At 60.6% G+C, this 25,189-nt stretch overlaps 1 protein-coding gene across 3 annotated transcripts in view; it reads right to left on the minus strand.

Annotated features, from left to right (window-relative positions):
- The window catches only part of KDM4B (lysine demethylase 4B), a 132,892-nt gene that overhangs the window by 39,962 nt on the left and 67,741 nt on the right, over window positions 1–25,189 (minus strand). For 2 of the 3 annotated variants that reach the window (XM_044254483.1, XM_044254482.1), the window contains exons 7-9: window positions 14,020–14,069; window positions 10,191–10,294; window positions 6,253–6,390 (exon numbers count right to left, since the gene is read on the minus strand). In XM_044254483.1, coding sequence (XP_044110418.1) covers window positions 6,253–6,390; window positions 10,191–10,294; window positions 14,020–14,069 — 292 coding nt within the window. Of the gene's footprint in view, window positions 1–6,252; window positions 6,391–8,554; window positions 9,028–10,190; window positions 10,295–14,019; window positions 14,070–25,189 lie in introns of those variants that run through there. The other variant, XM_044254484.1, reaches the window with a different exon arrangement.

Consider the following 25,189-nt stretch of genomic DNA (forward strand, 5'->3'; position numbering starts at 1 on the left):
GGGAGCTCCAACAGTGGAGCGGCCACTGCGGAGCGACAGGTCCAAAGCCGCATGCCACCCTCCGCCTGGCAGCACCAGAGCAGACGTCCGGCATGGCCAGCGACCAACAGGCCTCCTCCCAGAACAATCAGACCAGCAGACTCTTGGGCCCACAAAGCGTTAAACACCCCCGACGGGGGCAGAAACCCAGCCGAGGAGCCCACATGCACTTGTGATGGCTCACAGACGCCACGGCCCCCCGTTTCTGCGGTAATTACCAGCGCTGCAGCGAGAGACAGAACAAACCAGTTCATTAGGAAATCCACTGGAAGCTCTCAGAAGCGCTTCATAAACAAAACAATTAGGCGCACGGCTCCCAGGGCTCCCCTCAGCCCTTGACTGTGGGCTGCCCCCACCACCTCCCCCCTGCAGATCCCACAGCCAACCAGGCGGCCAAGGTCCCTGGCCTGGAACCCAGCCCGATGCAGCCCCCAGGAGGCCCGGGCTCAAGCATCACCGTCCTCCCCTTTCCCCATGAAGGGAGCCTCCTCCATGCGTTGCTGTTCTCTCTGGGGCCCACAGGTGTGACCCTGCCCACCAGGACGGCCCGGACGGGCCTGCCCGTCTGCAGCCCGGACCCTCCCACCTCCCGTTCCACACAGACGGCAACGGCGAGCGTGATAACATGAAGCAGGCTCCAGGTGCTCGGTGCCAGGCGCCTACACGAGCACTCCCACGACTCTCACAAAGGCCAGAGAGGAGGACACCACATGCAGTGGGATCCACGGGAAGGCCGACAGCCTGGGGGCCCTCCGGAGCTACTGTGTGGCTGTGATGACCCGCCGGCACGGCAAAGGACAGAGCGACAGGAAGCTGCAGGGAAGGAGTGAGGGGCAAACACACTTCACACAGCAATCTGCCGCGAGCCCCAAGCACCTGGCTGCGGAGCGCCGTGAATCACGAGCTCGGCGAGGCGCGGGGGCAGGTGCACGGCCGGACCTCCAGCCTGGCTGGGCTGCGGCTCCCGCCTGCTGCCGCCTCCACCGGGGCTCCTGGGTCATCGCTTCCCAAAACAGAAGGCGCACGATCTGAACAATTCGGCTCCCATTTTACAGGAACAAAGGCCAGTGGGCCTCACCCGGTATGCTGGGCATCTGGGGGGCCAAGGGCCCTCTCCCCTCTTCCACACTTGGCAGAAGGCCCCTCCCTGCCAGATGCCTCTGGGGTCCGGGGGTGGGGGTGGTGATAAGTTCCCAGGAAAGCAAAGATGTCGGCAGGCGGCGGCCCAGACGGCCGGCAGAAAATCAGTTAAGTGCACCCGGGCTCCTGGCCCAGCAAATGGGGCTTTAATTCTCTCTCGCTCTGTTTAATCCGCAGTCAACTTCTGCACCTGCCTTGTGGAGGAGCCTGGGATGTCGGCACCACCTAGATGAGGAAAAGAGCCCCTGGTCTGGCTTTGCCCAGCGCCACCCACCACGGATGCAGCGGGGATTGTGCAGAGCTAATCCAACTCAGCATGCAGCCTTGTAGGGCAACTTCAAGTTCACACCAAGAAAGGGTGGTGCGTGTTTCCTTTCTCTGCGGAAACTGGCGCATCCCTCTGATCTCACCACTGTAATCCCACTACAAAGACCACCTGTGTGAGCACAGGAAATTCTGTTCTCAGAAATGGAGCACATGCCTCAGGAGGCAACTCCCACCACCCCTGTCTAGCCCTTGACCCTCCACCAGGAGGCGGCCACCAGCCTGGAGAGAGCCCCGGGCCCGGGTGGGACTGGAACCGGTATGCTCTAGAACCGTCAATGGGCTCCTGCCTCCCAGCGGGATGAGGGAAACAGGCAGGGTGTGAACATTCTGGGCCCCAGCCACCATGACCTTGGCAGTTACTTGACCTCTCCTACCCTCGCGAGGTCACAAAGTTCAGGGTCACCTGGCAGCAGGGAGAGGGAGGGAGGGAGAGACCCAGGAAAGGAAAGAGTGTGGACTCTGAGGAGGGGTGGGCGGAGAAAAGCCGGTGCTTAAAACAAAGCAGCAGCAGCAAGTGACCTGGGGCGAGGCTAGCCCTGCACCTGCTTTGCACCAGGCCCTGGAGCTTCCTAGGGTCCCTGGACCCTGCACCCCACCGCACCCCACCTCTCACCCTCTCCCTGTGGGCCCAGCTCACTCCTGGTGCTTCCTATGCACACAGCAGGTGCTCAGTCTGCATGTAACTCGGAGCTCCCCTTGCTCCCCATGTGGCGGGGGAGAACCGAAGCCGGGCTGGAGTGACCCGGTTTGGGCCTGCTGGCTCATTTGGTTTTTCATTCCTGTTTCTAAAACAAACCAAAAAAACCACCCTACCATGGGCAATAGCAACCAGAACCTTCTACCTCAGGGGGCTGCAGGGCATTCACGGAGGAAACCCCCAGCAGGAAGGGCAAGGATGATCACTTCTCCCTCCCCTGAAGAGCTACACTTGCTCGTAAGAAAAAAAAAGTTGGATAAAGAAGACAGGAACGTACTGAGACCATATGTTTTCAAGGAACCAAACTGCACCCCACGGAGCTAACATCCACCGTCTGGGCACCCCCCCCCCGCACACGTGTAGAGTGGGGTTACACATATGTCACTCAAACTGCGGGCGCTCCTCTCTCCCCCCTGCTGGGCGGTGGAGCTGGCAGGAAGTCCCCCCCCACCATGTCCCTATAATCACTGCCCCCTCCCAGGAGTCCCAGCCTTGACCCTTGGGCACTCCGGGTCTCTGCTCACCCCATCCCCCAGCTGGCTTCTCCCTAATTATGTAAAACCCTGGGGGTGATCTCCGCCATCCATCCCTGCTCCAGATGGGGGCCCAGGGCTGGCCCAGGAGACCGACAGCTCGACAGCTCGGGAAGCAAGGGTTTTCATCTGCTGCTGTGCCCCGGTGACTGGGCTGTGGGATCCAGAAACTGTGGCAGGAGTCTGGGACAAAGAAAGAGGCAGCGTCTTCCTGCCCGTCCCACCTCAGTGCAGGCCTGGGAGGGTCCGGGCAGCAAAGCGTGCTTCTTTTGCACACTGACGGCTCACGAAGGTTACTGCCAGCGAAGCGGCTCCGAAAGGAGAACCACGGAAGAGAGCAACCACCAGAATACATGTCAGCTCAGCTCGATGGTGAAACCAGGGCGGCTCAGCCCTGCGCTGGCTGCAGAGGGCAGGGGGTGCTACGGCGTAAATACTGTCAAGGGAAGCCCAGGCCAGAGAGCAGACCCTGGGTGCTAAGCCAGGGCTAGCACCTGAGCCTGCCCATGCCATCGGTCCCCCAGGCCAGCGGCAGCCCACTTGCCCTGCCACGACAAAAACACAACTATGTTCAGTTCTGCAGGCCAGGCAGTCTCTGGAACAGGTACCCAAGTCCGCTGCTGCAGGAAAATGCAGACAAAGACACCTTGTCAATGAACAGGTATGGCCGTGTGCCAATAAAACTTTATTTATGAACAAGAACCCCGAGTTTCATTTTAAGTGACATGTTGCATGTTCTTCTTGGGATTTTTTTTTGCACAGCTCTTTAAAAATATAAAAATCATTCTCAGGGGGCGCCTGGGTGGCTCAGTGGGTTAAAGCCTCTGCCTTTGGCTCAGGTCATGATCTCAAGGTCCTGCGATCGAGCCCCAGATCGGACTCTCTGCTCAGTGAGAAGCCTGCTTCTCCCCTCTCTCTCTGCTTGCCTCTCTGCCTGCTTGTGATCTCTGACTGTCAAATAAATAAATAAAACTTTTATAAAAAAATAATCATTCTCAGGTTGAGGACCACACGAAGACAGCCTGCCGAACGTGGCCTGTGGGCCCCCATCTGCTGACCCTGCTCTAGAAGGACAAAGAACACGAACACCTGGAACTTGGAGGCTGGCCAAGTGCAAGAATTTGGCAAATGGGCCAGCCCAAAGGGAGTGTGACTGAAAAAGGGACAAGGGGCACGGTGGGGCCTGAAGAGCCTGAAGACGGTGAAGAACCAAGCTGAAAGTCTCTAAGATCTGGAAAGTTGTTGGGGCGCCTGGGTGGCTCAGTCGTTACGCATCTGCATTTGGCTCAGGTCATGATCCTGGGGTCCTGGGATCGAGTCCCATGTCGGGTGCCTGCTTCATCCCCTGACCCTCCCCCATGCTGGTACTCTCTCAAATAAACAAATGTAAAAAAGGAATTAAGAAACCTGGAAAGCAGAAACTCTCCCTGGGTCCTGAGGAAGGTGCTCGGAGGAACCGGCCCCGGCACAGATGGGGGTGGGCAGCGGGGGCCGGCAGAGAGAAGCCCGTCCTCAGGTGAAGCATCCTGGGATCCTCTCCGACCCCACTGGCCGTTCCCTAACACACGGCCAAGGACCCAGCAGGTCCCTGAGAATTCCCTGACCTCAACCATCTCCCCGCCCCTCCCAGGCCTGCCTCGGACACGCCGCAGTCATCCGCCAGGCCAGGCACCTTCACTGCGTCTCCGGCCTGGACGGCTTATGAGGCAGCAGTGCTAGCGAGAGGCAGAAAATCGTCACCCCGCCCCACCACCGAAAAGCCTGCGGGCTGCCCTCCAGGACTGCATGGACGGACGCCTCATGGCCAACGGTCACTCCTGCTGAATCCTGTGCCTTCCTGCCCCGGGGGTCGGGACGGCTGGGGCGGCTCTGCGAGGTAGCCCGGCACGGGGCCTGCCACGGGCCCAGACCCGGCTGGCGCGGAGCACTGCACGCCACTCACGCAGCCATTTCACGCTACGCCGCCCGGCGATGGAAGCGCGGAGGCCCAATCTAAGGCAGCACTTCCCAAATGTCACTTGTTTGTGAACACATGGCTGAACCCCAAATTGCTTTTACTATCTGGGCAGTCCCTGCCGGCCCCAGTGCAGTTCCGGCGCCGACGGCACCTCCAGGACAAGTCTGCGATCCTGTCCAGAGCTTACAACTCAATCGCGGCTCCCACCCTCGGCGCGCACACGGCCCCGTGGAATTCTCTGCGCGCTGCCTCACCGTCCCCAGCGCCCCCACGGTCACGTGAACAAAACCACACACTCTGGGGCAGCACATCGTTCCTTCAGGTCCAAAGAAGAAGTTCTGGTGTTCCCGCCCCTTCTCTTGCAGCGAAGCCTGGCGTCTCCGCCAAAGACGGCCCCCCGGGAGAACCGCCCCAGCACTCACCCCCGAGTGCCCCTCCAGTCTGTCCTGCAAAGCCCGGTTCCTGTTCTGAACTGTGCCGACACAGCGCAGCTGGAGAACTGGGTAGTTAGAAACATAAAAGGTGAGCCCCTCCGTCCAGACCCGCGCTGCCCACCAGCGGCAGGACACAAGCCAGCTGCGTGAGCTTCAGTCCAGTCTCCACGCTCGAAATGTGAAAACGAACAAGAGACGCTCACTTTAATGACATATTTGGTTTAACCCGAACTATGCAAACACACTGGCTACATAACCCACACGAACCACTTCTCTGTGGTGATATTTCACGTCCTCGGTGACGCACCGAGCCTCAGACGTGGCATGTGTTACACCCACAGCTTAAGGCCACGACCCCACACGTGGCCAGCGGCCTCCGTGATGATCCCTATGGGGGTTACCGCTGCTGGGTCTTGCAAGAAACCCTCCGACTGCCCTGGTCCTGTGCATTGACTTGGAACTGGCCAAGCGATTCCTCGGAGGAACCCCAGGCTCCAACTTGGGAGGCTGGCAGGAAGCACCCCGCTTTAACATCACACTGGCCCAGCTGGAGGGAGTACTCCTGTTCCACGTGCCCCAGCACCAGAGAGACACCCGTAACTGGACCTATGTGCAGTAGAGAGAGGCCGATGGGCCAAAGCCTGAGCCAGTCGGACTGGAGGAGCGCATCACCTTCTGGGAAGGCTGTGACAGGGGCCCAGGGCCACAGTGGAAGGCCTGGGAGGAAGGCCCTTGGTGCAAGCCTGTTCCCACCAACAGCCCCTTCTTGCTGCCTCAAAGCGAGGCCCTCCTTTTCCCAGGAAAAGAACCAGAGGAGTCCTCTTGTCCGCCAGTGATCTCCATGGACAAACCAGACACCAGGAAGCCCTCGGGCCCAGAGAGCAGGGTCTGGTGGGGAAGGTCGGTCCCTGGCCGCAGGTCACAGGCTCTGTGCCTCCTCCCGGCTCGTTCCGGGTGAGGAACGTCCTGGGGATGAGTTCACTGAGGATCCCAGAATCAGATGCTGGTGGAGAGACCAGGCGCCCCGCCGAGTCGAAGTAGAGGCCACGCAGGCCTGGGACCCAGGGGCGGGCTGGCAGTGGCAGACCCCATCGGGACCCTTCCAGCGGTTCTGCCGGCACTCACCTGAGTGGCCACCTTGCCGTAATCGATCCACCGCAGAGTGGCGAAATTGGTAGATTCTGCACAGTTGAAGCCGTGATTGAATCCGGCGTGGTAGCCGTAGGGAAACGTGATCATGAACTCCCCGGCCTCCTGTGTGATCTGGGGAGGAAAAGGCCAACAGGTGAGCAGGGCCAGTAGGCAAGGGGCGAGGCCCAGAGTTAGGAGCGGAGGCTACCGCGCGGCTCCCCCACTGAGGTCACAGAGGCTGGAGAAACAGCACGTTAGCAGGACACAATGTCAAGGTGGGGAGCTCTGCCACGTGAGCTGATGGTTCCAGAGCTGTTCAAGCAGCCCGATCCAGCCTTTGAAACAAGACCCCAAACCAAGGAGCTCGGCGTGACGGGGGAGAAGGTCCACAAGGACCCCAGAGGGAAGTGTCTATAACCTTCGCCCCAAGGCCTGGAGGAAAAGGTGGTGACCCCCCCCGGGTCCCCTCCTCCCCCTTCCCCCCCGGGTGGCACTGAGCCCATCACCCAAGCACTCCAGAAGACACTGGATCCAAAAGAGGGATGACAATTAACGGTGGTCCCTGTCCCAGAACATAAGAGGTGAGGCTGGAGGTCCGATCGCGGCTGCTGGCGTGGGAGTGACATGAAGTCCTTGTTTTCTGGGGCTGGGAGTAACCAGTGCCCCGCAGGGGAACAGACCACCGCGGCAGCCCCCCACCCAGCAATCCCCCCGCCGTGAGACGGGCCTCTGTCCCTGAGGAGTCCGTTTCTTGGGCTTCATTGAACGGCTTCATGCGAACTGTGGTCTCATGTCTGCCTCTGTCCCTTGGTGCGACTTCCAGGTCCTCTGTCCCTTCTGGTTCCTAAAGGGAACCCCATCATGCGGGTGTGCTGCTGAGTACTCCCCCATGCTCCTGCCGACAGACCGCCGGCTGTTTCTGGAGTGGGGCTGTGGGGAGCGTTGGAGAAGGCGGTGGGGCCACTCTCCCCGCAGACACGCGTGCCTGCAGTTGTGCGGGGCCTCCTGGCGGTGGCACGTCTGGGTTTCCGAGAGCCTGCCCGGTAGTTTTCCGTGGAGGCTCCCCATGCAGCCTCCACCCCGGTCACGGTGGGGAGTCCCCATCAACTTTCCTCCGGGCCAGTGTTCGGGGGGCGGGTGAGGTCCCTCTGGGCGGGCTCCGGTATCTCCTCGTGGCCTCCACCGCCCTTCTCTGAGCCTACAGGTGCCTAAAACGTCCTTTGGCCAAGTGTCTCCCGTCGCCCCACTTAATCAAGTTGCTCGTCTTTCTGGCGTAGCTTCGTACGACTTCTCAGGCTCACTAATCTGTATTTATTTCTCCAGAGAGATGAGCAGAAGCGGCTGGATGCACTGACGTAACCAACAAGAAGTCAGACCCTGCGGGGGTGGGGGGGTGGGAGACGTCCCAAAGCCAACCACGGAGTCAAAAATCAATCAAAACTGACACAGCCTGGAGGAAAGCCAGTCCTTAAGAACACGAAGATATTTTTCTTTTCAAGTAATGAATTGCACCAATCAAAGGAAGTCAGTGTGCATTAAGTTATATTTTTAAATTCCTGTCCAAGTGACAGGCGTGGGGGGGAAGAAGCCCACGCATGGCAGGAGATGGTGAGTGGGGGGTGGGGAGAGAACACTCAGTGTCCCCGAGGCCCCAGCAACGCGCCACCCCCCCCCATGCCGCCCTGGGCCCAGCAAGGATTCTCTGGGCCGGCTCCCGCCGCAGGGCTGTGTGAAATGAGTGGCTAATACAATTAAAATGTAGGGATTTTTTTTTTCTTTGAAAACATAATTACTGATTTTCTTATCCTTTCTGAGCTGACCTTGGATAGCATCATCTCGCGCTCCCGCCAAGCCGGCTTGCCTGCTCCCCTCCCCACGCAGGGCACAGGCATGAGCAGGGAGCCTGTGGGCAGGCGAGCGCCGCGGGGGTCCCCACGGGGGCCTCCCTCTCCTGGCCGGTCACTCCCTAAACCAAGGCCTAGAAGCAAAGTGCTCAGGAAGGCCGGCAAAATTCGGTCACAAAACCGACACCCTGGTGGCTGCATCTTGAGCACCGGTGTCTTGTCCTCTGTGTCACCGCCACCAACACGATCCCCACTGGAAATCAGAAGGCACTTGGGACGACGGCTCGGCCATGCAGCCAAGTCAGAAGCAGTGCAGGGACGGACAGCAGGACACACCAGTCATGGAGGAAAAGCCTGAGTGCGGCTGCTTCCCCAAGCTCCAGCAGGATAAATGAGGAAGTCCGTGACAGATTACGGAAATACACACTTTTAATTATTAAAAAGCTCTGCTATTGATCTGCTTTTTCTTCTAGAAGTAAATACCATTACAAAGATTTATAAGGGGAGCATGGGAGTCACTCCCCGCCCCGGGCTGCCAGGAATTCCGGTAAGGGGATCCCTGCGGACCTGGTCGGGACATTCATCTGGAGCCTGACACTGGTCCCTGCTGGGCTGGCCTCGGCCTCTGCCCTGCAGGCCTGTGGACCACTGGGGGCCGGGGCTGGTGGGGGGAGCCACTGAGAGCCAGCTGCCCCAGGCCAGGAGGCCACCACCTTCAGGGGACTTTCAGGCATCTGATGCACCAAGTGCAGTGCCAGGCAGATGGTGACGCAGTGGAGGGGAGGGTGCGCGCCCGCCGGCTCCTCGGACGGGCCTCTCTCTCCTGGGAAGCAGTGCCCGGAGAATGTTCTCCACAACCCACAGGAAAGCAAGTACTTCTCACTTCTGGGAGCAATGCCGGGTCTGTCTGCGAGGTTCCTGGTAACTGGTGGTGTTCACATCAGGGGCCGAGGGGAGGAGAGGGAGGCAGAGAAACCGGCGTTTCTCAGACCACGTGCCGCTCCCTGACGGATGAGCCCGACGGCTACAGCGAACCCCCAATCTGCACGCTGATGCTATGGACGATGTGACTGAAATGTCAGAAGCAATTTCCAACCCACTAACACTCCCAGCAAGGGTGGGCGTGAGGGTCTGGTCGCAGAACTTGCTCCTGTGCCCGACAAATGCTCCTGTAGGGAGATCTGTGGGAACCAGAGTCCCAGGAAGGGCCTCCTCTCCCAGCCTGCCTCCGCTACCCAGACCAGAGTCTGCTGTGGGAACCAGAGTCCCAGGAAGGGTCTCCTCTCCCAGCCTGCCTCCGCTACCCAGAGCAGAGTCTGCTCTGGCCTCTCCAGAAGGTTCCCAGTAAATCCCTCTGGTCCAGACCAACCTGGGGATGCGGGATGCACGCCTAGACCTTCCCGTCCAGGAGGCTTATCTGTAGGGAAGGGACTGCCTGCAGCGGAGAGCAGCTGAGCCCCACTCCGGAGCGGAGCTCCTGATGAAGGCCCAGGTCTGGGAGCTGGCCTTCCACGGCCGCCCACCTCCCCACCCCAACTCCCCAGCTTCAGGCCTCATTCATCACAGCCTTTGTTGGGGACAAGCGGAGCACCCCCACCCCGGGGCAGTAAACTGAATGAGTTCGTAGTCTTCACCCTGCGGGAGCACCACAGATTTCTTTTCCAAACAGGTATTTACTCTCGCAACGGACATCTGCAGTGGGCCATGGGGTGCGGCCAGAGAGCAGGGCTAAGAGTGGGGGTCGGGGCACTGCCCAGTTGTCCTGTGGCTTCCCAGGAAGTCTGTGGGAGCTGTCCCTCCACCGCAATCCCAGCCCCGTAGGACCCTGCAGGGCGGGCGGCCAGCAGCCGCAGTGGGCAGGGGACTGGGCATGAGAGGGGGTGGGAGTTACGTAAGGCAAGACCCCACCCGTCTCTGCCCTCTTCCATCCTCACCCCCCACCACAGCAGAGCTGGAGGCTGACTGCCCAACCAACGTGCCCTTCCCTGGCTTGCTAGTGTTCTTCTAGAACCTTCTGTGGGCTTAAGAAGCCAGTCTCCCGAGACACGGGTGGTCCCCTCAGGCGGGGCCCTGGCCACCCCTACGTACCCGGCTGAACGGGATGCCGTACTTCTTGAGGATGATGGGCGAGATGAGGGTCATCTTGTGCCGCAGGAAAGCATCACAGCCCTGGGAGCTCCCGGGGAAGAACCCTGGAGCAGAAAAGACGGGCATCAGTTGGGCGGGCGGCAGCTGAGCAGGCCTACTGTGGGCAGCGTTCGCCTCCCGTCAGGCGCGGAGCATGGAGCCGTGTGGCCCCCACGAAACAAAGCGCACAGGAGCCTGCCCAAAGCCGTGCGCTCGGCTGGCGGCAGCGACGGCAGTCCTCAGGCCTCCGGTGAGTGAGCCCAGAGCCAGGAGGGGCCGTGGCCATCTGTGCAACCAAGTGTGCCCCCAAGTCCCAGATGGGGTGTGGGCCAGGCACAGCTGCACAGGCCAGCACACAGCACCCGCCGCACCGCACGTGCCCCGTCGCTCAGCCAACATCATGGTGCGGCAGGGGGAGACAGGACACCGAGACGGACGCTCTCAACCCGGGAAGCTGTGGGCAGTGCTCCCCACACAGCCATGGCTGCAGCCAAGAGGATGAGAGGCCCCTGTGCGGGCCCCGGAGACGGAGACTCCAGCTTTCGGCTGACCCTGCGAGGCCTGCGGCGCGGCGGGAAAGGAGCAGAGCAGCCTGACCCCGGCTGACCGTCTGCGACCCACGAGATGCGAGTTCACATCTGGGTGTGCTTCCTGTCGCACAGTGCGGCCCACACAGCTCATTTAAATCAAGGGTTGTGAACGTACAGAAGTCAGACCATCAGCTCTAGCTGCTCAGAAACTCTGGCTAACATAGTTCAGGGACCCTTCCAGTTGCTTGTTGGCTGAAGCTCCCATCAACGATGTGTAGGTCTCAAGGTTAAAGAAAAGTCCCGCGGTTCCGCGCAAAGGTGCTGGTCTCCTCACCCGAATCATCAGTGAGAGGCAGCCAGGAAGGGCTCCCTTCAGGACCGGGCCCTGGACACAGCCCGCCCAGGGACCCTCCCGGGAGCCGACCCAGACTGCGGGCCCCCAGCCTCCGGGCCAGAGCACACCCCCGGGGGCTGGCCAGCTAGAGAGGGCACCCTTGCACGTGTGCGTGTGCTGTGTGCAAGCACAGGGCCCTGCCCACACGCCTGCTGGGGGAGGGGGTGGGGGTTGGGAGGCCCGCAGGCAAGGACACGACTGTGACTGCGAGGTTCTAGAAAGTGCGAGGGATTACTGAATCCAGCAACTTTCCTTGGTGCTAAAAGCGTTTCAATTAGAGTTATGGCCCCTGCCGCCCGGCCCGCGGCCTCTCTGCAGTCCCTCTTTTTAATGCACAGTTTAAGTGGCTCTCATTAAAGCTCTAATAAAGGCGCACATTTTAAGTGATTAGCACCAATCGCGCGCCGACACATTAACGCTCTCTCCGTGGGCTCCGCGACTCTCCCCGCGAGCCCATTTGGAGCTCGGCTATTCATTTTCCATATTCATTGCAATCTCATTCCATCCATCTCAATAATGGAGTCTGTGACGCATGCCCCCCAAAAAGTTTGGAAGGGACACGGAGGAGGGCAGTGACTCACTTGCCCTAGAACCTCTCCCATCCTCCGAGGGGGGCGCAGGGGAAGCAGGAGGCCAGCCCTCCCGCCAGCGCCACAGCTCCCCACCCTCCCCCAGGGCAGACGGCCCCAGTCCCCCTGCCGAGGACTGACTTCAAGAGTCCACGCTGGTCACAGACAGCGATGGCGTGGCCCCCGCGGGCCTCCAGCTCCTGGCTCGTCCTCTCCCAACCCCGGCACTGAGTGTCCTGCTCGTGCCCAGAAAGCAAACCAGGCCAGATCCGGGGGCAGCAGGGCCTCGGCTGCAGGAAGGATGTGGGGAGCAGGCCAAGCTCCAGTGAGAGCCGCCATGGCCCTGAAGGACCTCCGTTCTAGCTTTTCTAGGCGACACTCGGTCGTCCAAAGGCAACACTTTTCTTTTCCGGTAGAAAAGGCACAGAGAGGAAGAACATGCTAGGTGTGGCTGGCTGCAAAATCCAGGGGACACTAAAAGCAGAGAAGCGGGCAAAGGGGGGTGAACGCCAGCCCTGTGGTCACCAGAGGGCACCCACGCAGACCACTCTGTGGCACTTTCTTCCGTGGCTGTGGTGGGGTGGGAAGCTCAACGGTGGCCCCCCCAAAGATGGCCACGTCCTGCTCCCCAGAACCTGGGACTCTGTTCCCCTCCATGCGGCAGGCGCTCCGCAGATGGGATTAAGTGCAGGACCCTGACATGCGGGCCCCGGCGTCACCACAGGGTCTCCATGAAAGTGAGGCAGGAGAGGCCACGTGACCACAGGACTGGGCCACAGGCTAAAGCCGGCGCCTCTGGAGGGAACAGGTCAAGAAGCCTGTATTAATTAATATTTGTATTCTAAGTTTATATTTTAAAAAATACGTCGGGAAAACATTTTAATTTGGTTTTTATTTTAGATCTTAATAAATAAGAGAAATCGCTCTTGGCTAGGACTGTAAGTGGCATTTCTACAGTGAGAAGCGCGGTCCTGCTATGGGGGCTCAGCCCTGCTGTGAAGACACAGCCCGTGTTCCCACATGACACCACCACCGGCCTCGAGGCTGGGCCAGCCGGGCCTGGGGCTCTGGCCCCACTCTCTGACAAGCCTCCCTCTGTCCTCGTCCTCGGAGAATCAGTGTGTAGCAGGCGTCTGGTGAACAGATGGGCAACTAGCACAGGAGCCCCATTTCCCAGAAAGCTCCACCATTTCCATCTCCAAAGTCCACACCGGCCGGGGAAGAGCACAGTGGGCATTCCTTGGGGGAGGCATGAGGAAGGGACAAAGGTCGGTGGCAGGTCGCTAGGGAGACTGCGCCAAGGCTGAGTGATGGCTTCCAGGTTTCGTGGCTGCCAGCAGGGAGGGCTCAGGCTGCCCAGAGGGTCAGAGGGGTCGGTGGCCCCTGCACCGTCCCAGCAGCCCCCAGACAACAGGGCCAGGTCCCCAACTGCCCCGCCTGCCCGGGGGCTTCTGGCCAACGAGGGCCAAACTCTTGGGGCCAGTGGGGTCTCTCCACACAGTCCGAGGCACTCACAGCCACCTGCCGTCAGAACGGAGCAGGGCGCCACGACGGGGAGCAATGCAGGAACCCCACCAGCCGCTCTGTCAGGCTGGTCGGGGGCCTCAGCATCACCCAGTAGGGTGTCTGGCTTGTCTCTAAGGATGCCATGACCTGAGGGCCTGCCTCTACCCCAAGTGGTCAGTGCCCCCTCTGCAGACACCGCCCGGGACCCTCTCTGACAAATTCTGGCAGCCCAAGAAGCCCCCAAGGGGCTGGTCTGGAGGGGCTGCTGGAGGCGCCATCTGCGGAGGAGCCCGGGAGCAGGTGCACGCGCACAAGCAGCCCGCCGGCCACCACGCAGCCGCGGGGCATGAGCGAGGGGGCCCCGCACCAGACCGCTGCTTTTCCAGACCAAACACAGACTGTAAGGCCTAGAGGAGGCTGTGACACAGTGCCAGGCGCCGGGGGCGAGACGGAAGAACACGGCCATCCTCCCCGGCCTGCTGGAGCCCGCAGTCACACCCGGCAGCTCCGTGCTCACAACCCGGAAAAAACAGAGTTTAAAGCAATGGCCTCCTGTGCGTCATTCACGAGGTGACCAGCCCCATAGCAGGGGCGGAGTGGGGGGTAGATCTGATCATGAGTGGGAAAGGAAATGGAAATCAGACAGTGACGGCTTCCAGCACCCACCACACCCAGAGATGGAAACTCGCACAGAGAGGGCGACCCGGGAGCACGGGGCTGCCACCCCCCTGCCCCGACCCCTGCCCGCCCGGGCCCCAGCTCCCCACCCACCCGGGGGCGCACACACATACCGATGGCCAGCCGCTCCAGGCGCTTGCCGTGCTCCGGCGGGATGGCGTACCTGCGAGAGAAGGGAGGCCCGTCAGACGAGACAGCACATGTGGCCACCGTGCATACAAGGAGCCCCGGGGCTGCGGCCACAGCCTCAGAGCAGAACTGAACTGCAGCCGCCATGGGTGCTGTGAGAAGGGGTGAAGGGCAGCGGGAAGGTGGCAGGGCAGGAACCCACAGAGCCAGCCACAGTCCGCGGCCTCCCTGATGGCCTCGCTGGACACCAGGCTGGACACGCTCCCCATTCAGCAGCGCTAAACCTCTATGAGGCTTAAAAAGGCAAACCTAAAAAAGTGAGCCCAGGATCAGAGCTGCGGGGGAGGGGCTGGTGGGCCCCCCCACACACACACCCCTGCACCCCTCGGCAGTCTCCTTGCCTCCCACGCCCCCAGCCCCAGGAGCCTCCCGGGAAGATGCCTCAGGAGTGAGACACACTTCATTTGTCGCCACTCCCCACAGCTTATTTGTACACATTTTACATCTGAAAGATTCCTGAGGCCCCGTCAGAAATAAGAAAGATGGAAGGTGGACATTTGCAAACAGATGAAGCCAGAGGGACACCCCGCTGACGGCTGTGTGCGGAAGCTGGCGTGCCGGGATGGCGGGGACTCTCTCCCGGGCGGGACAGCCTGGGCAGGCGGTGCCAAGCGGCCCCACCCCAGCTGATGCGCCACCCCGGACTCGGAGGAAGACGTCCGTGTTCAAGCACAGGCGGGCAGAACCGGGGTGTGGGTCTTTAACGCTGAGCACAGGCGTCTCTCTGTCCCAAGGAGGAAGGGACACAGTGAAGACTCCATCTCCACAGCTACTGCGGCACCCCAAGCCCCATTGGGGAGAAACTCCAGGGCCACGCTTCTCGCCCAGGGGGGATCCTGCCCCCACGGGACTCAGGGCCGTGTCTGAGGACATCTGTGATTGTTGTAACCACAGGTTACAACTGCTCCAGTGCAGAGGGGGTGGGTCAGGGTGCTGCTCAGCCCCCACAGCGCCCGGGGACAGCCCGCAGACGACCCACCCCACGTCCACGGTGCTGAGGGGAGAGACCCTGCGTCAGCACACCCCACGTTCTAGAACGAGTCCGACGTTGGGGCGTGGGGCACAGCACACCCTCCATCCTCCCTCTCCGTGCAGGAGGCAGGATGGGAAGAGCCGGGGACCGGGAAGCCGGCCCAGACTCTGCAGCTGGCTCAGTCCATTCCAATCAAGAGGGTGATTAGTGCTTTTTAATAAAATAAAAGGGGGCAGGGGCAGGAGATAAGGCAGTCTCTAATCTACCAGAATAAAAATAATTAATTTCTGGGCACACCGCAGGGCCCTGGAGGAGACGGCCCAACACCTTCGATTCTGTGCTCACCGGAGAATTTTCCACCGTCTGAACAAAGACGAGGTGACTCTTCTTTAAACAGCTTTTTATCACTGACGTAAGGATGATAAAAGTTAATCCCAATCCCAAGCACCTTTGTGGGATTAACGTCCCCCAAACAAGGAAATGAAACATTCCAGTCCTTGTGGGAAGATGCAGGAGGGCGGGAGGAACTAATTTACGGCTCCAAGGCTGTGATGATTAATGCAATATCCCCGGTCTACAATGCTGCTTTCACTTAATTACCGCCTGTAATTGGGAGTTGTAAAGATAAGATTAATTGAATCTGGTGGATGTTAAAAGTTTAATACGTTGGAGCATGGCTCCTCTGTTATCAGAAAGCACAGGCCGCTGGACGCCGGGCCGGGCGCTCAGAAGAGCGGCCCCTGGAGGGTTACAAAGGATGGCTGGACACAAAGCCAACAGCCACAGGGACTTCTGGGCTCCAACGGCCAAGGAAAAGCTGCCCTCCTGCCACGTGGAACAACCCAGAGACAGCCTCAGGGTGCCGAGAAGCCCTAGCACCGGCGCCATGCCCCCCAGCCCACCCCCCGGGGCCTCGACAAGATGCAAGTCTCAGATCTCAGGGGAAGGCGAGCGGAACCAGGGCACGGGATCTCTTGACACACAACTCTGAGCGAGCCCAGGCCGCCTGCCCGGAGGGGGGTCAGTGAAGGCTCCCTCTACGGCTCCTTCCAAAGGCTTCAAGAAACTCCAGCCCTGGGGGCTGTAGGTTCCCATGGAGCCCTCTCTCCACGCCACGGCCCTCGGGGTGCCCTGGGAGGCCCCGCACAGTGGGGGCCCAGGTGAGCCTCCCAACAGGGCTGGACATTCGCCCTTGGAGAAAAGTCCCCCCGGCCCCATGGGGCCCCTACAGCAGAGCCAGGTCTGCCTGGTCACAGCCCCATCTTGCGTCCCGCCACGGGCAGAGCCGTCCCTGACTCTCGGCCCCGCTCTGGGGGAAAGACGGGCTGTGTGGGTGGAGCCGTCTGCTCGCCAGTCCCCGAGGCGGGAGCATCTGTCTGGCCATTAGCAAGCGAGCTCTTGGGAACATAAAACAGAGTCGGTTTTATTGGTCACCAACGTGGGGGCAATTTATCTCGCTCCCCAGGAACTCCACCCCCATCACAAGGTCAAATATCATGGCCAAACTCACTCCATTCGGCCGGCCGGCGCGCCCCTCTGGACACGCAGCTGCAGTCGCCGGCAGCAAAGCGCTCCTGCACGGCGTCCTCGGCCGGCCACCCTCCCCGGCTGCTCTGGTCCAGTCCATTCTGGTGGCCAGCAGGCAGCTGCCCCGGCCTCTCTCCCCTCCCACTCAGCCCCAGAGCCCTCTCAGAACCTCCCTCCTCTGGTTCTCCCCATCCCTCTCAGCCAGTGTCAGGAAACCCCTCCGCCAAGGCTAGCCATCAGCCCTGATGCCGTCCCCTTGGTCCAACAGCCCAAGGCTTCCCCCGGAGCCAGCCAAGTCCCAGCCGGAGTTGGCACCAGACAGCTCCTCCCCCAGGCCCGGGCTGCCCCTGGCTGGCCCTCACTTCAGGACAGCCCGAGGGGCCCAAAGGGTCTGCGGCCCAGCACCCAAGTCACGGTGGAACGATCTGGAGAAGCTGGATAAGGACGTGGGCAGAGCGATCTTCAGAATGCGGGGAGCATCAGAGGGCGAGCAAACCGGAGGCTTCCGAGAGCAGAACCAGAAATGGGGAGTGCAGGGGCAGGTGGGGAGGGGCGGGGAAGGCTGCAAGAAGAACGGGCACCCGTGAGGGCCGCTCAGACCCCCTTGCTTGTGGCCGCCTGAGGGAAGCATCGGCTACGATCGGACACACGGTGCGTCCTGGTCCTGAGGTCGGCCGGGCAGGAGTCTGGAACGTTCTCCACGGTGTCCCACTGGGGTCTTTATCTCTGTATTTCACCAGCCCTGCCCTTCGGCACGTTCTCTCTGCTTCTGAACGCTCCACACTAAGTACATCCGGGCATCAGTAAACCGGAAAGTTCTGGCAAAGTCAGCACTGTCGGAACGGTTGCCCTGGCCACCTCCAGGTGACCCTGCAGGGCTGCAGCTGGACCCGACAGGCTCCATAACCCCGGGTTTAATGCCGTGGAATTGCCCAGAAGGCCGGGAGAGCCAGATTCAGGGTCATTTGCCAGAAGCCCTTCTCGGAAAGGCAGTTGTCTACAAGCGTCGGGGGTTTCAGGGAGAAAATAAAAACAGTTTTAGATTAGGAATAAGGTACACGGAGGCAACGGGAGAGACCAGAGCCCCGGGCACCGGGCCCCTCAGGTGAGGACGTGTGGTGCGCCGTGGCTCAAAGACCACCACTGTCCAGGCATTTCACAGTTCAAGCGACCGGCCAACCAGCAGGAACACGCGGGCTGCCAGACCCGCACTCAGGCCCCGAGCTCCTGAACGACACCCAGGTCTGGGGAGGGACCAGATGCGCTGCTCCAGGACGGCGGGCGCCCCCCAGATGTCCCTGCTCCCTCCTTTACACCTCGAGGCACTCGCAGGGCATGCGTCCCCTCCAATCACAGCCACCCCAAGAAGGCAAAGCTGAAACCCTCAGACGTGCTGCAAGGCCTGGGTCCAGAACAGAGCGCGAGGACATCCGGGCCCCGCGGCCCGACACACGGCAGGGGCCGACCCGTCTAGGAGGGCAGCCTGGAGGCCGGGGAGCTGTGCCATCTGGCCGGCCGCGAGCTACACATCTTAACACTGATGCCAGAGGGCACGAGGTCTCGCCGGCCCTGCGGAGGCCAGGCCTGAGTCTAAGCTGGTGGCAGACCCACCTTGGGGACACCGCGTGGCCCCAGAAGAAAGGGGGTCTCTGCCTGCACGCATCCCAACAGACTCGGTGGGCCTGATAAAGACACTCCAGGGCTGGTGGCGCCGGGCAGGTGGCAGGTGTCCAGCCTGGCGACCAGGCAGCTTGCGGAGCCGGACAGGGCTGGGTAATTAAAAGGAGAGGCGTCCTCTGTGGCCAGGGGACAGGCCGCTTCCATTTTACTGACCCACCGGCCCGGGAAAGTCTTCCTGTCCGCCGCGCAGGATGCTATTAATAGTGTCATTTTCTTGGTGTTTTGTTTATTCCCCTGGAATGGCTTGATGGATGGGAATAATTATCAGACTATAAAAGCCAGCAAATGTGCTATTTTCTATCGCTCTAAATCATCAAACAAATAAAGTGTGAAACAGCATTTTTGAATATAATTTTCCCCTCTAATGGCTTAGAATTATTATCAAGAACAATGAAAATAAATAAGCAAATGCCTTCTGAGTTAAAAGTTAAATGAGTGTGTCACGAAGAGGAACACAGACCATCTTGGCGAGCAGGGACCTGCTCCGGAGCCATCAGTTATGAAGACGACGAGCAGCAGGGCTCCGGGCCGGGCAGGCCCCCTCCAGCCGGAGGCATGAGCGCCCACGGCCGCCTGGCCGGATGTCTTGGATGAGGGCACTGGGGTACCCTGTGAGGCCAGCTGACCCCTGGCAGCCACCCAGGATCCTGCATGTCATTGTCCCACACAACCCCCATGGGGACAGCCACATGGAGCCGCAGAAAGGCTGCTGGGGGGCCGGCCTCTGCCTCGCCTCTCCCGGGCCACGGACCGGCGACACCAGAGGGACTGCTGACTCTCAGAGCAGCACGGAAACCCACACTCGTGGGACAAAGGACGAACAACGTGAGACTCCGCCAGAAGGAACCCCACCCACCGCACGGAGCCCAGGGGCTGCTCCAGCCGGCCACCCCTCATCTCCTCGAATACGCTGGCTGCCGCAGGCTGCAGGGGCCCGTTCCAGGTGGACTCCAGGTCCCTTGCCAGGAGGGCAGCATTTCTATGGTATGTTCTCCTGCCCGCTACCACAGTAACAAGACTTGCTGGGGGCCAAGGCTCTCAACCCCCAACTGCCCTTCTCATGAGGTCCTGCAGCCCCCGCTGGGGCCCCCACGTGGAACCGTCTTGCTGGGAGTCAGGACGTGCAACACTGCCTTTTTTTCTCCCCAAGACTCATGCGACTCTCTACCGATGACAGTCGCCCAGCCTGACAGCTTCCACTGTACGAGGCTCCAGGCGACCAGGTGCCGTGATGAGGGGCCTCATCTCCCCGGCCTTCCTCCTGTTGAGGAACGTGTGCCAAGAGCGGGGGTCCAGCCAGGAGCCCTTTGGAAATGTCAGCTCAGCCTGACGCGTGTTGGAGGGTGAGGAAGTTAATTTCACAGTGTGTGCACAAGGCCTGGGCAGACAGGCCCCTGGCCGTTTAACACGCTGTAATTACGGAAACAGAAACAAGAAGGCAGAGGCTACTGGAAGTGCTGAGACCATGTGTCGAGTAGGAGGCCACCTGGCACGAGCCGGCCACCCGCGCAAGCCCAGGAGGCCACGGCAGCTCCAAATGCCAGCAGCCCCGCCAGGGCCCCCACGTGCCGAGCATGCGGAAAAGCCGTTACTGCTGCCATCCCCAAATATAAAGCCCCACCTCGGCCCACAGCCCACACCTGCTCTCGCCACACGGTGGCCGGACAGTTCCAGCACACAGAGCCGTGGTCTGGGCGGGCCGAGCAGAATGACCCAGTCATGGAACGGGCCGCCCCACAAGCCTCCTGGCTGCCAGGGCACCATCTCTGAGCCAGTCAGTGGAGCACGAGGGCCCAGAGAAACACAGTCACAAGGGAGCACCCCTCATCTGAGCCACAGCAACACATCAGGTGACTTCTGTGTCCAGCATTTCACGTATGGCAGGTAAGTTAAGCCTCAATAAATCTATTAGCGACACCCCAGCCCCATGGACATGGGAGTGATGAGTTCATCCCGGCCCGAGTTTCTAGGCTCAGGGCCACAGATGCACTTGGCTCTTCAGTGTCTTCTGGGCCTTGAACCAAGGCATCCATCGGTTAACATGAGCTCTGTCAGAGGAACTAGAAACCTGCAGATAACCCCTCTGGAAAAGGCACCAGGCCCTGGTGGTTTTACTAAGAGCCCCACAAAACCACACTAAAGGGCTGCACCCACTTATGCACATTACTAACAGGAAAATCAAATGCTACTGAACTCCTTCTACAAATATGGCATATTTTTGAATGAATGAATGAATGAATGAACAGGAAACCCTGTCACCAACAGGACAAAGACACACAAGAAAATGCTAGGCCAGTCTCTCACAGCTGCCAAGTCCTAAATTAAACCTTGGAAATATCAGACAGCAAAGTGTATTACAAGACCAAGAAGGACTTGTAACCCTCAGGGTTGCAAAGACAGCCCAACAAACAAAACTCTATGTAAGATTCCAAGCCATTCAGTATGAAAGCTCTTAGCCAACTAGGACTGGGAGGGATTTCCCATGATGAGGCAGGAGAGGCATTCCGGAAAGTTGGGAGCAAGGCAAGCTGCCCACTATCACAGCACTCCTCAGCACCAGACTGAAGATGCTAGCCACTGTCACAGGCCAAGGAAAAAAGATAAGAGGACAGTAATGACTAGAAGGGAAGAGACAAACTCTTTCATGAACAACACGATGTTCGACTTGGGAAAGCGAAGAACAAGCTGGTAAATGAAAGAATGAAGCATCCCAGTAAGGGAGCAGGATAAACCACCGGCGCCAGGACAGCGTGACGTCCCTTGCGCCAGAAAGACGTTCACAGCGGGCCACGAAGCCCCCTAGGGCAGAATCCACCCTTGTCTGTGGCCCGGAAGCAGGAGCTGCTCCCCACCAAGGAGATCAAACACAAGCCTGGGCGTGGGCCCACCAATGACAGAATCGCAATCTGACCCAGGAGAGCCCACACACATCTCTGCGAAGCGGGCACGGCCCGGTAACGCCACCATTCGTCACCTCTGAACAGAGCCCGAGACCCACAAATACATTTCGGAATGCCCCCTCACCTGTGAGCCGGTCCCTTAGGAAGTAAGGTAAGGGGACCAGCTCGTGACCTGACCTGAGGACCGACTAACTTCAAGACACAGGGTGGCGGGGGCTCTAAGCTGGGTGTGAGCCGGGGGGCCTTACCGAGATGGGTGGTGTGTGAAAGGAGACTAGTCGTAGTCACGCAGGGTGGCCCGGGTCATCCGGGGCCAACGTCACCCCACACACCGGTCGGGAGAAATAAAAGACGTTAGAAAAACCAGCCAACTGACTGACTTGCCTTAAAACCCCGAGGAAAGAGGTGCACAGACCTGCAGAGATGGACAGCCTGGGGGCCCCATGCCCACGGGGATGGGAGGAAGAAGAGCAATTACCAGCCCAATCCACCCGGGAGGGGAGAGAGGACCTGGCCTGGGGACGGAGGGGACTCTGGGACCCTGTCCCAGCTACTCCAGACAGAACCCAGAGCGCATTTCCAAGTCTCTCTGGCCCAGGGATAGCCCCACGTGGCTCTCGGTCACCGCTGCACCGGGGAGCTCCGCCCAGACTGCACAGCCCCTCCCGGAGTGGGCGGCTAGAAAGGTCTGATGGCAAATGGATGCCTGCCCAATTTCATTGAGAAATCCCACCTTTTTTTTTTTTTTTTTTGAGATTTTATGTATTTATTCGACAGAAAGAGAGGCAGCGAGAGGATAAACACAAGCAGGGGGAGTGGGAGAGGGAAAGCAGGCTTCCTACCAAGCAGGGAGCCCGATGCGGGGCTCGATCCCAGGACCCGGGGATCATGACCGGAGCCGAAGGCAGAGGCTTAATGACGGAGCCTCCCAGGCGCCCCAGAGAAATCCCATCTTAACTTCCAAGGAACCTCAGCAAGCCCCCCTCATTTGTCCCGGCACTGGGGCCCCTTTACGCAATGAGCACAAACCTTGCTATGGAGATAGGATTGGCCGAGGACCAGGGCGGCTCGTTCCCAGGAAAGAGCCTTATTGAGCCATGGCGGCTTTATCTTTAATGGATCGTTTTACGGGACAACAGGCGATGGAGTTCGGTATCTGGCACAAGCAGTGTCAAGGACTTCAAATAGTGACATTTTTATTGAAACGCACGCAGGAAATAAAGAGCGGAAACTGGGAGTCTCCAATGGGATGGCCAGGGCGAGGATGTGCCGGACGAACGGGCCTCCTGCACGAAGACAAAGGGACGGCGTGGGCACGGGGGGAGGCCGAGGCCTCTCACGGGACCCTGGGCCCCACCTGCCCCGGCACCAGCCCACGGGAATGGGGGACGCGGAGGGTCCGGGCCCGGCTCACACGTGGCCAGCCCATGTTAACGAAGAGAGACACTTCACAAGGTGAGCGGCGTCGAGCCTGCCATTAAATGTTACCGACTTGGAGGCATCTGATCCCAAGCCCCGGTTTATTTTAGACCTGGGAATTATTTCTGTTACAGGACGGGACTGAAAACACCAAGTCACATGCGTGCTTGTTTTTGATGTTTTTAAAGCGGTGGGAGGGGGTGCCTTTGAGGCTTCCAAAGGCAGGCACTGAAGATGGGGCACCCAGGCCCACCGGCAAAGAGGGACCCGGAACCCCCAGTCTCCCCCTCGAAGAACTGGCCTGAATTCCCACTCATAAAGCGGGCCGGAGGGGGCCTCCCGTGGTGCGCACACCGCAGGCCCACAGGCCAGCTGCCCTGGCCCCCGAGCTCCTCGGGGCGGCGTGTGCTAGAGCGGGGACGCCCCTGATGCACTGCGTTGAAACCCGCGTGCCGCGTGCACAGGCAGGAACGGGGACAGGTCTGAAGAGCGTGGGAACTCGGAAGGGACGTGGCTGAAGATGGCAGTTCGCTGTGGTCTGCGGCCGAGAGGTATCGGAGAGGCCAGTGTCAGCCACCCCACGTCGTGGCCACACGAGCCTGGGTCACAGCTATGAGCCGGGCGGGGCCGGGGAGGGGGGTGGGAGCCCAGCCAGGAGGACATCTTCAACGTCGGGGGAGGCTCGGGTCTGCTAAGTGATTTCCCACGTCCTGGACACGTTGGCGTTCATCGTCACACACAGCCACGGACGGCAAGGCCTACGGACCCTCATGTGGGCACACGCTGACAGGGAGGCCCCGTGTGTCTCTGATGTACCCTCTCACCTACAGGGCTGGCTCCGGGGAGCACACAGCTCACACCAGCCTTACAAACAGGCGCCCGGGGGCTCCAGCTTCCCCGTGTCACACTAGGCTGAATCTCAGCATGCCGTCCAGGAGGCCAAGGCCACGGGCCACACGGGGTCACTCCTGGAGTCAGGCTAGGCCCTGGCGCTTCAGGGGGAGTTAAGCTCATGCCTGGGCTAAGTCGGCCGCACTCAGCATCAGGCCGGCGAGAGCGGACAGACCGGCCCTCCGGGGGAGGGCGCGGACAGGTCCCGTCCTGGCGAGTAGCTGGGTGGTGTCCCTCCGCTCCGTCTAAGGCCATGAGGCCTCCCCGCCTCCTGCTGCTGGGCCAGTGTGAAGGGGAAGCGCATTCCCAGCCAGGTTTTTAAGCCAAGTTGACAAAGCCTCGCGCTCTCTCCCCTCCCAGCTTTGCAGGCCTCTCCCTTCAGCCGACAGCAACCTCGCTAGCAGCAGAGAAATTTGCCATGGAAACCAGACCCTGCACGCAGACCCCGAATCGCTGACGGCTCATCTGCGGTACCAGGTGGGGGGCGGGGGGAGCGTCTCCTGGCCAGGCTGGCCTCGTCTCGGCACGGGGAGGAGGGGTCCCCGCCGCCAGCCGCAGACTCAGCAGCTTCCGATCCAAACACCGCTGCCGGGTTGGAGGACCCCAGGACGGGAACCCGTGCCCATTGGTGACCTCTCCCACAGAGGAACCGACAGCTTCTCAGACAGCCGGCGAGAGAGAGGACTCGAGCTCCGCGCCGGGCCCCCCGGCGGCCCCACAGCCAAAACCCCGCGTCTCTCAATTCACTCTGTGTGCGCATCACCACGCTTGGAACAGAGGACTCCAAAGTCTGGGGCCATGGGCTCCTGCCAGACCAAGCCGGGGGCGTCTATGTCTGCGAGCGGCAGGAAGAGAGAAGAGGAGGGCGCCCCGGGGAGAAGGGCACCAGCCTGACCTGCCGGCCCCGGGCCCCTAAATCCCCGCCCGCACCCGCCCTCCCCTCTTGCTGGAATGTGTCTGGGGAAGAAACCACCCACCACCAACCTTCTAGTCCCACAGTCCCATGCGCCAGCCTGGCCGCCCTCCCCCTGGGCCCCTCTCCACGGACTGCCCAGCTCCGTCTCCTCCCACAGGCCTCAGTCCCATGGGCTTCCCTGACCTTGGCTGGGGGGTGCCAGCCACTGCCCAGCCCGGGCCTGCTCTGGGGTGCAGACCCACACCGTCACCTCCCGTCCTGACAGGGGGCGTCCACACCGGCATGGTTCATGCTGGACCCAGAGTGCACACTCCACTGGGACGTGAGCTGAGGCACGTCCCCTTTGCTCGGCACCTACCCCTCCCCCACCCCCCCCGACCCGCAGTTGGACAGTGTGTGCCAGGCTCCCGGGCTGTAAATGTGGTCATGTGACCAGGGACTTGCCACCAAGAGGGCAAGAGAAGCCTGGGTCGTGCCTCCTATGCCTGCCCATCAAAACTTCTGGAACACGTTCGCCCATCGTGCCCCACCTGGACACCCAGGGTGACCTCCACCGAAGCCACACGCTTCAGACAGCAGAGCGTCTGCCAGCCCAGGTTCCCATCTCTGTCTCGTGCAGGAACCCACCAACCTCAGCATTCAGTTTGGCGGGGCTTGATTCAGGGACCATTCTGGGGACCCCGTAAGAAAAACATCCTGGCCCTCCCACACCTTCAAGTCCAAGCCACCTACCTGTGCCACCTGGGACAACCCTGCTGCCAAGGCTGACGGGCCACCCTCTCCCAATT

This window comes from Neovison vison, chromosome 6 (assembly GCF_020171115.1).
Source record: "Neovison vison isolate M4711 chromosome 6, ASM_NN_V1, whole genome shotgun sequence".
NCBI lineage: Eukaryota > Metazoa > Chordata > Mammalia > Carnivora > Mustelidae > Neogale > Neogale vison.